Genomic DNA, 12,347 nt, shown 5'->3' on the forward strand with positions numbered 1-12,347 from the left:
AGCATACCAGATGTCGTGTGTAATTGAGAGATTTCACTGCGCTGCTCTCTGCTGTGGACGGAGACAGGGTCTGACAGATGGAGACAGAACCAAAACCAAACCGAAGCTGTTCACGCATGAAGCGACCTGGGCAAGACGGAGCCGCGAGGCCGGGACTGGAGCTCGGCGCTGAGAGGCCGGGCAGCCACCGGAGAAGGAGAGTGGTGCTGGGGAGCACCAAGAGCAGCGGTGCCAGGGAGCACCAAGAGCAGCGGTGCCGGGGAGCACCAAGAGCAGCAGTGCTCACAGTGCCAGGGAGCACTGGGAGCCGCGATGCCCGCAGTGTCGAGGAGCACCAAGACTGGCGGTGCCTGTGGTGCCAGGGAGCACCAGGAGCTGTGATGCCTGTGATGCCGAGGAGCAGCGGGAGCCGTGGAGCCCACAGTGCCGGGGAGCACCGGGAGCCGCAATGCCCGTGGTGCCGAGGAGCAGTGGGAGCTGTGATGCCCGCGGCGCTGGGGACGACTGGGAGCTGTGGAGCCCACAGTGCTGGGGAGCACCGGGAGCTGTGGTGCCCACGGTGCCAGGGAGCCACGGTACCTGCGGTGCTAGGGAGCACCAAGGGCCGCAGTGCTGGGGAGCACCGGGAGCTGTGGAGCCCGCAGTGCCGGGAGCCACGGGACCTGCGATGCCCGTGGTGCCAGGGAGCACCAAGAGCAGCAGTGCCGGAAGCCACGGGAGCTGCGATGCCCACGGTGCCAGGGAGCACCAAGAGCAGCAGTGCTGGGGAGCCACGGGACCTGCGATGCCCGTGGTGCCAGGGAGCACCAAGAGCAGCAGTGCTGGGGAGCCACGGGAGCTGCGATGCCCATGGTGCCAGGGAGCACCAAGAGCGGCAGTGCCCGTGGTGCCAGGGAGCAGCGGGAGCCGCTATGCCCGCAGTGCCGGGGAGCACCAAGAGCGACAGTGCCCACAGTGCTGGGGAGCACCGGGAGCTGTGGAGCCCGCAGTGCCGGAAACCACGGGAGCTGCGATGCCCACGGTGCCAGGGAGCACCAAGAGCGACAGTGCCCACAGTGCTGGGGAGCACCGGGAGCTGTGGAGCCCACAGTACTGGGGAGCTGCAGGAGCCGCGATGCCCGCGGTGCTGGGAGCACCAAGAGCGGCAGTGTCCGCGGTGCCGGGGAGCCGCGGGGCGCTCGCTGCCGCGTGCGTGCCGGCTCCCGCACGTGCGTCCCTCCAGGATGTCCTGCACAATAGCTCGGCCTCGGGAGTAAAAAGTTCATGTTGATCTTGCTGCAGCCCTGGGTATCCCCTCACTTCCTGCCGCGCCACTTACGACGTGAGTAACATCCTAGCGGGGAAGGGCCAGGGGGAGCTTCACATTTTCCATTCTGGGGCCGGCAGGATGAGGAACAAAGAAGAAAATGGAAGGCGCCGCTTCGCGGGGCCGTCGGTGCCGCCGTGGCCGCTGAGAGGCGCAGAATGAGGTGGGGGTTTTCCCCCGAGCTGCTTTATACCCTGCTCCTCGGGGCGCTGCAGGTCCTCCAGCTGCTACTCGAGCACCTTAAACAAGACTTCCTTGACAAGTGTGTGGAATAATTTCGCCGTGCCGCTATCCAGATAGGAAGCTCTTCAGTAAAACTTCATAGTTTAGGAAGCTTTTCATAGAAAATGTATTTCAAGCATTTTTACTGAGAAATGACAGCAGAAGAGAGTGGTTCAGAGAGGATTTTCCGAGGGAGGCGAGCGGCTGCTGCCCAGGGCAGGATGCGGGACGTTTGGGCGCTCCAGAGGAGGAGGAAGGATAGAAGCAGGAGGCAGGCGGGAGGGGGAGCGGCCGGCGGCGCCGCGGACCCCCGGCCATGCGGCCGGAGCAGCGGGAGCGGAGCGGGAAGGGGCCCCGTGCCGTGCTGGCAGGAGCAGGGCTGCGCTCCAGGGACCCGCGTGCCTCCCGCGCTGGTTGCTCCAGCACGGCCGATTCCCCTGGGAGCGTTTGGTACCGCATGGCCTAAACAAGCTGGAGCGGCAAAGGCAGAGCCTGCTCCCCCACACTGAGAGCAGGGAGCCGGGCAGTGCGAGCAGCAGCTCGTGCACGATGCCCTCCCTGCCCCGCTCACACCGCTCGTCCCCGCCGAGCCGACGCGCTCTGCTCCACGCTCTGCTCTGCTCCGCGCTCGCTTTGCCGGGTGCCCCTGCCTCACTCGGGTCACACTCGCTCCCCTTCACTCGCCCACGCGTCCCCAGTGGGAGCCCCGGCTTCGCAGAAGGACCGGGCCAAGCCCTGGCGCCCCAGCAGCATCAGCCTGTATTTTAGCACCTCAGCACATGGCACAAACCCGGAATATCCAGCAGAGCGGTGGAGCTGGACTCCTCTTACTCAGGCCCACGAAGCATTCCCTAAAGCCGGACAGTCTGATGGGAATCCCAGTGCCCGGCTTCCAGCTGCAGGGTGCTGTCAGCAAGCCCAGGCCAACTTGCTTCCTCCTCCACTCCACCATGGAGCTCCACCTATTTCAGCCCTGGTCCGTGTGAGTGCTGAGATGCTTGTGCTCCTTCCAGAGGAACCATTTGCACTTTATTAAGCTCCTTAATGAACCTCACCAAAGAAAGAACAGAAGCCAAGAAGGGCTCCAAAGAGGCTACCTACTTTTAAAGAGAAAAGTCACAGAGCATAAAAAATTGGAAGAGTTTCCTAAGAGTGCAGAGAGAAAGGATTTAGCTTCAGTGAGAACATCCTGATTGGCCCAAAAGCTCCCCTGTTAAGTTACTGTCCCACTGAACAACACAACGTTGAGGCAGGGGATGGGAATGGTGTCGTTCCGGAAGGGGCAGCGGCGGCTCCGCGGCGGGCGCAGTTCGGCGGCACGGCAAGGTACGGGCCGACGGCACCGGCGCGGTGCCACGGTGCCACGGTGCCACCATCCACGCGGCGTGTGCGGACACGGCCGGTCCCGAGGAGCCGGCGTTGCCGAGGCGGGCTCAGTGCCAGCCGCGTTGGCACCAAATGCCCGTCCCTCGGCAGCGGCCTGGCCGGAACGCGGCGTCTCGTGCAAGCAGAAGCGCCCGCGGCCGCCGCGCGCCCGCGGCGCAGCGCACACAGGTTTCACATCCTCACTCGGGCTGCCTTGCTCCTGCGCTGGCATTTCTAAAAACAGCAGTTTCTCAAAACGGCAGATTTGCAATAGAAACCGAAGTGGCCGCAATGCGCTGGAATAAAGAAAGCAGCAAGGCCCCATGGCTGCCGCTGGCCACACAAGTGGCTAAGAGCCACCCCAGGGAGACCTGCCAGCACAAAAGCCCTTTCTTTCCTCTGGGGTGGTTTTCCAGGCCCCTTTCTTAAAGCAACACTGACCCGATCCGAGTTGTCCCTTGCCTCCTCTGCTCCCTTCCTGCTCTTCCAGCAGCCTCTGCACTGGAGACAATGAGGGATTCAAGCTCCCGAGCAAAAGCCAAGTAACAGTCTAACGACCAGAGCCTTCCAAGCATCACGGAGACGCACTCTGACCCGAGCTCCTACTTCTGCCACTTATTTACCCGCTCATTTCTCCAGCGGAGCTCGTCTCGCAGAACCAACCCACCGTCTCGCACCGAGCGTGCCCGCGTGGCACCTCCGTCCCTCCTGAGCCGGCGCCAGGCAGGGACACCCCGACCCTCGGCCGCTCTCAGCGCGCTCGGCTCTGGCTGGTTCCGCGCGTTTTCCTTGGGGAATCAAGCACGAGTTTGCCTAAGGTGCGTGGGACACCATGGTCCCCATTGCAAAGTGTCTGCCTAAGACAGAGGTGCTGGACCTGCAGGTCAGAACATCACCTGGGGAAACCCAGTCCCTCACAAGTGGGGTTGGCAAATCCCCCCTGGAGGTGCCGGGAGCGCAGTCCCCGCACAACAACCATCGGCACAGGCTTGGGAAGGGCCTCTCCGAGCGGGAGCCAACAGGCTGAATGGGAAGGCCTGGGAGAGCGAGCGGCTAACAGCCTGAGCTGTCAGGAGATCCATCCTCCAGGCGGGACACCCGATCGCAGCGGCTGGTTAATGTTTCACGAGCCGCAGAGGCGCGAGGCCGCCCGCGCGCTCACCGTCCTCCGGGCCGGGCAGGGGCTGCGGGCTGCGCATGCTCTCGTCCTGGCTGGGGCTCAGGCTGGGCGCGAGGTGCTGGTCAGCTGAGATCCATGTGGAGTCGTTCATGTCAAAGTCCTCGCTGCTCACCGAGGTCTCATCCTAGGAGCAAGCGGGAAAGGGTTAACTCGGCCCGAGGCTGCTCTCCCTCCTCACTTCCCTGGTTTAGCCGCTCCTGCCCCCAGGAAAACCTGCCCATCTCCTGCCCGGGAGCCGAGCCCAGCCCCTGGGGCCGCTCTGGGATAGGTAGCGCTTCCCAGCGGAGCGCGCCCGGCTCTGCTTCCTGCCCGCAGCCTGCCTGAGCAATGGCACTGTCTCTAATTGAGGACAATTAGAAAGCGCTCGCATCCTGTAGCAGCGGATGGCCGAGCCCTGGAGTTTACCCTTTAATCTCCATCCTCCGCGGCGCCGCGGGCGGCGTGTGGGAGGTGAGCGCAGGGCGCGACGCTGCCCCAGCGGCTCCGCGAAATGTCCGACCTCTCCGGGGCCGCAGTCCCTCGTGCGGCAGGAGGGCTCGAGGCGGCCGGGGCAGCGCCGGGATCAGCGCCGGGAGCAGCGGCCATTTCCCAGACCCCGCTCGGCCCCTGCAAGAGGCACCTGCAACCCGGGTGCCGCTCCCGAGGCCGGGGCCGAGCGGGAGGGGAGACCCCGGGGCGGGAGCGGGGGCACTGCCGTCCCCATCGCGTCCCTGCTCCGCAGCCGCCAGTGGGGACGGCTCTATGTCCGTAGGGAGAGCCGCCAGCAGCCCCGCACGCATTCCTCTCTCCCACTCCTGCAGCTGAAAGGACATTTTCTCTCCCTCTCCCTCCTCTCCAACCTTCCCAGCACTCGCAGACACAGCCCTTGGATGGCTTCCAGAGCCGGAAAGGTCAGCCGCAGGATTTCAAAACCCTCGCCGTGAAGGCAGCGCGGAGGCTCTCAATGAAAGGAGGGGCCGGGGGACCTCCCGGAGCTGAAGTTCCCCGTGCGCGGCCGCGCAGGAAGCGGAGCCGCGGCCCCGGAGCACCCGGTCCGCCACGGCCCCCGCGGGCGGCTCCAGGGCTCCCAGGGCTGCTCCAAGGGCTCCCCAAGGCTGCGGGTCCTGGTGCAGCCCTCGTGCCCGGGCATGACTCTCCCGACGCCTGCGCCCCGGGACCCGCGTGGGCCCTGCCTGCCACCTCTAGCCCACTCCTTTCTATTGAGGACAAACAAACGGCTTTAAAAACAGGTTCGGGCTTTCACTCCCCTTCCCGGTCCCAGCAGACACGTCCGCGGGATCTGCTTGGCGCCTCCCTCGCCCGCTCTGTCCTCCCTGGCCCGGATTCGCCTCTCCAGGAGCTTCCTGGAATCAGCGGCTTGTGCAACCGCGCTGGGGACGGCGGCGAGAGCCCCGCGCCCGCCGGGGACGGCGGCGCCCCGGGGCAGCCCCGTCCCGCAGCCCCACAAAGCCCTCTCTGTTGGCAGCTCTCACAGCGCTGTTGTGCGCGCGGCGGGGCCGGCCCCGCGGATCTGCCCTTCTTCCCCAGGCTTACCCGAGATTACCGCCGCAGCTTAAGGGACACATGCAAATGCCAAGGTCCCTGCAGCCCACGGCCTGGCACCTGCCAGGCGCCCGCAGCGCTGGGAAACCTCTCCTGCAGGGTCCAAGTGCTGGGGACGCTTGCACAGACCAGGAAGATCCGTGTCCTGCCTTGGTAAAACGGGCCCGGTTCCTGCAAGGGGCAGCAGCACTGGCTGTGGCCGGAAATGCTCTGGATACCTAACGAGTCCCCAAACGCGACTGGTGTCACACGAGGCTGTCGCGCGCACAGGCCTGTGGCACAGGTGGTGCCGCTCCTGCACGGCCACCCCACGCCTCCGGCCAGGCCTTCGGCTTCTCCCTGCTCACACCCTGCTCCAAAGCGCTCTGGGCACGGAATTCCCGGCAGCGCCCGGAGCAGCCCCAAACCCCCTCGAAGCACCGCAGAGCTGATGCCGAAGAGCAAAACGCAATCACACGCAAGGGCAACGAGAAGGCAAGGCCAAGCCAACGGAGATGGCCAAGCCGAGGGCCTTAGTCCCGAGCAGCCCCCAGGCCGGGCTCTGCCGGGACTCCTCGTGCCAGCGCTCCAGCGCTCCGGGACGGCTCACCCAGGGACACGGCCTTCCCGTCCGCTAGCCGCAGCCCCGGGCACTCTCTGGGCACGGAGGCGGGAGGCAGAGCGCTGAGCGGAGGCCGGGAGGCCCGGCCCGCGCCGCCCCCGACGGCCGTGGGCCCGGGAGCAGCCGCCCGGCGCAGCACGGGAAGCGCGGCTCCCTGCGCCGCGCCAGGCTGCTCGCGCGCTTCCCTCCGCGCTCCCAGGAGACTTCCCGACGCTAATTTCTTCTTTCCTGTAAACAAACTTCAAATGAAACTTTCATTAGAAAATAGAGCACAATCCATTACCAGCGCCTGTCTCCGGACCTGCCTCCTTCTCCCCGCTTCCATGTGTCTCAGGGCACAGATGGAAGCGGCAGCGGCTGCCGAGGGCGGCGGGCGCCGCGCCGCTCGCCCAGCCCCACGCTGCCGCCGCTGCCCTCCTCCTTCCTGCCCTTCCTAACTCTCCGGAGAGATCCTCTCGCCCCGCCGTAAAGTCCCATCGCTTTGTTCCTCGCGTTGGAGGGACCGAGCGATCAAGGGTCACGCCGCGAGCGTGCGGCTCCGCTCCGGCAAGGGGAAGTCGGATCCTGCTGCTGCGCTCGAGGCCACACCCAGCCCCGGAGCAGGGCTCCGGGCTTTGGAAAAACAACATCCCTGCGCCTCTCCTTATCTACAGTCCAATATTCACAGCTGCTGCGCAGACACTCGCAGGCAGCTCTTTCCAACTGGCTCGCGGGTGCGGAGCCGGCGCTCCGCGTTCCCGTCCCGCTCCGCACGAGGCTCGGAGCGCTCCGGAGGCGCTCGCCTGCGACGCTCCCAACTTCCCTCCGACTTAGCAGAGTTGTCCCTGCAACAGTGCAGGAGGAGCGAGCGCCCCGGGAGGCCCAAGGGCGCCGGGGCTGGGCGCAGAGCGGGCGGCAGAGCCGGCGCTGCCGGGCAAGGTCCCCTCGTGCCAGGGGCAGCGGCGGGAGCCTCCCTGCAGCCGCGATGTCCTGGGCTATCCGTGACCTGCTCCAGGGGGCTCAGTGCCTCGGGGCACGAGAGCCTCCCCAGCCCTTTCCGTGCCTGGCTCCGCACTGCCCGCTCCGGGCACCACCGCTGCACGGCTCCCGCTCCGTTCCCTTGCTCTTTGGGATGCCCTTTGCCTGAAAACATCTCCCGCGGAGCCCGGCTGCTGCTGCCAGGGGTGCCCACATCTCGGCACGAGGGAGATGATGCCGAGCGCTGCTGTGGCACCCCCAGCACCCGCAGGGAGCCTCCAGCCGGGAGGCAGCCTCATCCCGCGTGGTGAGCGCCCGAGCCCGGCGCGCGGCCTCCCGAGCGGGGCCGGGGTCCGGCTGGGCAGCGCGGCGCGGGCTGCGGGCGGACACAGCGCGCGGGGCCGGCGGGCAGGAGCCCGGCAGCGCCAGGAGCCCCGGGCGCCGCCAAGGCCCTCGGGCCGCGTTGCCGGCCCCGCTCCCACGCGCGGCCCCGGACACCCTGCGGGACGCGGCGGCCGGTTGTTCCCAAAAGGAGTCAACGCGGGAGGCGACGCGGGGCCGGGCACCCCCGCGTGTCCCAGCGTTTCCCGGGGGCCGTGACGGGGGCGGCGCCGCGCGGCCCCCCCCCCCCGCGCCTGCTGTTCACGGGGCCGGTGCTGAACGGGGCGGGGGGGCCGCGGAGCGCCCCGCGCGCGCGGGGCGGCCGGGGGGCGGTGCACACACACACACACACACACACACGCACACGCGCGCGCACACACACACACACACGTATACACGCACACACACACACGCACGCACACACACACACACTCGCATGGATGTGCGCGCGTGTGCGCGCGCGGGACGCGCCGCCGCCGCCTCTCCCCGCCCCTGCCCACATGGGCCGGCGGCAGCGGGCGGGGGGCGGCGCTGCCCGGGTCCCCCCCACCCCCCCGGTGCTCCCGGTCGCGCGGGGGGCGGCGCGAGGGCGCAGGGCGCGCGCGGGGGCGGTTTCGCCGCGGGCCCGGGGTGGGGGGGCCCTTCCCGGCGCGATGCGCCGCGATGGCGGCGAGCGCTGCCCGGGCCGGCGGCGCCGCCTCCTCCCCCTGCTCGCGCGGGGCTTTTGTGCGAGCCCGGGCACGGGGGGAGCCGCGCGGCGGGCGCGGGAGGACGCGCTGTCCGCCCCCCCCCCTCCCCCGCCGCCCCCGGTGCCCCCCCCTCTCCCGGTACCTGCGGCGGGCGGCGGCGGCGGCGGGCGGCGGGGCCGGGCGCTGACAACCAGCTGCCGCCCGGCGGGAGGGGCCGGCGCTGCGCGGCGCGTCACGCGCGGCGCCCGGGGGGGCCCGGCCGCGGGCGGGGGGCGGGCGCTGCGCGGGGGGCGCGACGGGCGGAGCGGCGCATTGTGCGCGGCCGCCGCCGCCGGGGAGCGCGCCCGGCCCGGTACCGCGCGGAGCGACCCGGTACCGCGCGGAGCGACCCGCCCGGCCCGGCCCGGTACCGCGCGGAGCGACCCGGTACCGCGCGGAGCGCCCGGTACCACACGGAGTGGCCCGCCTGGTCCAGCCCGGTACCGCACAGAGCGGCCCGCCCGGCCCGGCACCGCACGGAGTGACCTGGTACTGCACGGAGCGACTCGCCCGGCCCGGTACCGCACGGAGCAGCCCGTCCGGCCCGGCTCGGTACCGCACGGAGCGGCACCTCATGGAGCGGCGCTGCATGAAGTGGGCCGGTACCGCACGGAGCGGCCCGGCCCGCCCCGCCCCCAGCGGCTCCCGCGCCGTTGGGCTCGGCCCGGTCCGGCCCGGTCCGGCCCGGGCGCGCTGCCCCGCGGGGGCGCTGCGCCCCCCTCGCCCGCAGCCTTTTGTCTCCGCGGCTCCCGGGGAGGCAGCGGCGGCGCCGGGCGCCCCGGGCCACCCGCTCTGGCCAAGGGGACGCGGGTGAAGGGAGTCGCGGCCGGCGCTGCCACCGGCGAGGACACGCAGGGCCGCGCGGGCGCTCGTGGCCGTCACGCGTGTCCTGCGGCCACGTGTCCTCGCTCGCCTTAACCGTCCCGGTGCAGGGACCGCACGGGGCTGGCCGGTGCGAGCGGGGCACGCCGGGTGCGAGGCCACCACAGGGGAGGCCCCACGTCCTCCTCGTCCGGCCTCCTCTGCGGAGCAAAGGGCTGCGGGCCAAACCGGGCCTGGGGGTGCTCGGTGCCCCACGAGGGCCAGCGCCGCTGTCCCCGGGGGCTGCGCTGGCTCCCGCTCCACGGCCGCTCCTCCCTGGAGCTAAAATAAAATCCTGACCATTTAAGGTGAACAGGAGACCGGTCCGGGCTGCGAGGAGCCGCCGTTAACCCCGGCGTTCCCCGCATCGCGCTTCCCCGCGCCCAGGCTCCCCTCGGCTTCGCCCGCTCCAAGGAGAGCCGGGATGGTGGCTCCCACCGTGCCGGAACCTGCGAGGCCGGGACTGGCATCCCTGCTCTGCGCGGTCCCCGCTCCACGTCCCTGCTCCACGCAGCCCCGCTCCGCGCGGCCTGGCCACCAGGATGCACTTATTTTACACTAAGTGCCTTTGTGTGGGTCGGGTTAATCCACTTTGGCAACGGATTGACCTAAATTTTGCACGGGCGAACCCAGCGTCGAGCGGACACGTCCATGTGGGAAGCGGCACCAGAGCAGCCAGGGCAGCCCTGTCCCCACGGGGCCTCAGGGGCTGCGCGTGGGGCTGGGAGCCGGGCAGAGGCAGCGGCCGGGGCCGCGCGGGGACGGGGACAGAGCTGGGACCGGGGCGGCCTCCACATGGCGGCGGGAGAAGCTGCACGTGAAGTTCCCTCCGAGCAGGTGCTCTTGGATTCAAATTATCCAGGAGGAAATAACGGGCAATTAGGTATGGAATCGGTGGAGGCGATTTATCAAGCTGTCAGGAACGGGGTAAGTGCCTTACGGAATTAAAAAAACAAACAAAACGGAATAAACCAGTACTACTATTATTATATAATACACATCAAATATATTATTTATAAGTCCCTTTCCTCCCTGTCTCCTTGCGACGTGTCCGTTACTTCCGATCCCTGCTTCTAATTCCGCGCGGAGCAGAGCCACCCGCGCGGCGGGAGCCGCGGGCTGCGCGCGACCTTGTGCCGGTCACTTGATGTTCTTGTGCCTCCCCAAAGTAGGTCAAGGCGCCCAGGGGACCCGCACGGCTGCTCCGTGGGGCGCCGCGGCAGCCGCAGTCACGAGGGCTGGGGGTGCTGGGCCCGGGACAAGGGAGCATTTTTCCTGTTTCCCCTTATCTGGTGCCCGGAGCGCATCTGGGAGATAACGGGGAGAAGGATTTGGGAAGCTGCAGAGCAGGCTGCATGTGGCTCGAAGGCTCTGCTCCCACTTCACGTGGGTTGCTCTTCCCATTGAAGGAGCGGTGACACATGCAAGAGTAAAGGGGCTTTTCCTGGGAATTGGGGCGCGCGAGGGGATGGGACATGAGCAGCCCCATGGGGTCCTACAGCTCCGTGTCCTCCCGCCCTGTCCGAGCAGCAGCAGGGCCGGCGCCCCGAGCGCCTCCGCCGCTCCAGCAGCACCCAGGGAACCCCAGGGGCCTCTTCCCGGAGCCGCTCCAGGCCATTCCTTAGCCAAAGGCCAGGCGATCCCGCGGAGCGGCCGTGGGAGCGGCGCGGTGTCCCGCAGATGCTCGCCCCGGCGCGCGGGTTTTGCTGGAGTGAGCAGTAACCCCCTGCACGGCCACCGCCACCTGAACAGCCCTGGAGCAGCCCGAGGGCAGGGGGTAACTTCCCTACCCTGATTCGCACTGAGGGGCTGGAGGGAGCACAGGGACACACGGGGCTTGGCAGCGTGCGCTCCTCAAAACCCCTCTGCCTTCTACCCGGGACCGTTTCCTTGCTCTTTGGCAGTAACTATTGAACTTGCTCTAGTGACTCCAAGGCAGAAGCAGCAGCTTTTCAAAGGTCCGTTGAAGCCAAACCCTGGAGCCACGGGAAGCTCCTCAGCCTGCTCTGAGTCTGGGTCAACACCCCACAGACCTGTCCCTGCCCGTGCGAGCCCCTGGCAGCGCAGGGCTGGGCGGCCAGGGGGTCTTCCTCATGCTCCAGGGTGTGCTAAAAATCCACCTCCGCTAGCAAAGGTCTTCCCAAGCCCAGGGAGGGACTCGGGAACGAGGCTACCTCGACTTGCCACCTTAGAGGTCTTCATTTCTGCAGCTCTCAGCACCCCGCTTAACTGCTAAAGGGCCGGGGAGTCGCTCCTCATCCTCACGTGACACAAACATCGTCCCGCTTCCTTGCGGATCCAGAACCGCTCCCTGCACATCCGGGACCAGGAGTCCATCCCCAACCTGGTGCGGGTCACGGCACCCATGGGATTCCCTTTGTTCCTTCCACCAACTCTCTCCTTGGCCGCAGTATTTCTAGCCAGGGCGCTTTCTTCTCTAGTTCTCCTAATTTTTCCGCTTGTTTCCATTTATGACTTTCTATTTTTAACAGCTGCCCTCAATTTGCCAATGGCAGATGAACTTTTGGCCAAAACTGTTTGCTCCCTTGATGGTAGAATCCAACATGATTCCTTCTAAAAAACTGCCTGTTCTCATTCCTATCCCTCTGCCTGGATTTCTACCCCCAACAATTCCCGTAATTTTTCCGTGCCGGGATATTTAGTGCTTTCGTACCTCCAGGCACACATACATTACGGGCTGGAATTATCCTCTGGTTGCCCGTATTCAACATAATTGGGTCAAGATCTCCCAGCCAGTCCTATAATTTATTCTTCTCTACCCAACAGGAGGAAACCTGGAATAGCTTGTGCAGAGTGGGCGAAATTCCAGCTCCAAGCCCAGGATGAGTGAAACGCGCAGAGGGTCTCCTGGGTGCCCCTATCCCAGGTCCTGGCACCCCGGGGTGCCCGGGACGACCGGCAGGTTGGTTCAGAACATGATACAGAAGCAAAGGGCGAGGAAATGAAATCCCAGGAAAATCCTTCCCACAGGAAGGTCTCAGCCCATTCAGAACATGAGCAAACTTCTCACCTTTAGAATCATCTTATTTCTAAACATTAATTGGATATTTTTCCCAGGCTTCAATGCAACATCCGTATCCGAGTCTCAGAACTATAAGTTTTCACTAATTTAATTGATTTTCCTAATGTAGCTTTAGCTGTTTCAAGGTATCATTATTTGTAGACAATTACTGAACTTTAATT

The 12,347-nt window shown here is 66.6% G+C and overlaps 1 protein-coding gene across 1 annotated transcript in view; it reads right to left on the bottom strand.

Annotated features, from left to right (window-relative positions):
- Positions 1-12,347, bottom strand: part of NOL4L (nucleolar protein 4 like) — a 51,096-nt gene that overhangs the window by 10,841 nt on the left and 27,908 nt on the right. Inside the window, exon 5 of the mRNA XM_088523574.1 lies at positions 4,056-4,197. Within this exon, the coding sequence (XP_088379700.1) occupies positions 4,056-4,197 (142 nt within the window). The remainder of the gene's footprint in view (positions 1-4,055; positions 4,198-12,347) is intronic.

The sequence above is a fragment of the Tinamus guttatus genome, unplaced genomic scaffold (assembly GCF_059628265.1).
Source record: "Tinamus guttatus ecotype Peru unplaced genomic scaffold, ASM5962826v1 Tinamus_guttatus_pri_ptg000194l, whole genome shotgun sequence".
Lineage (NCBI taxonomy): Eukaryota > Metazoa > Chordata > Aves > Tinamiformes > Tinamidae > Tinamus > Tinamus guttatus.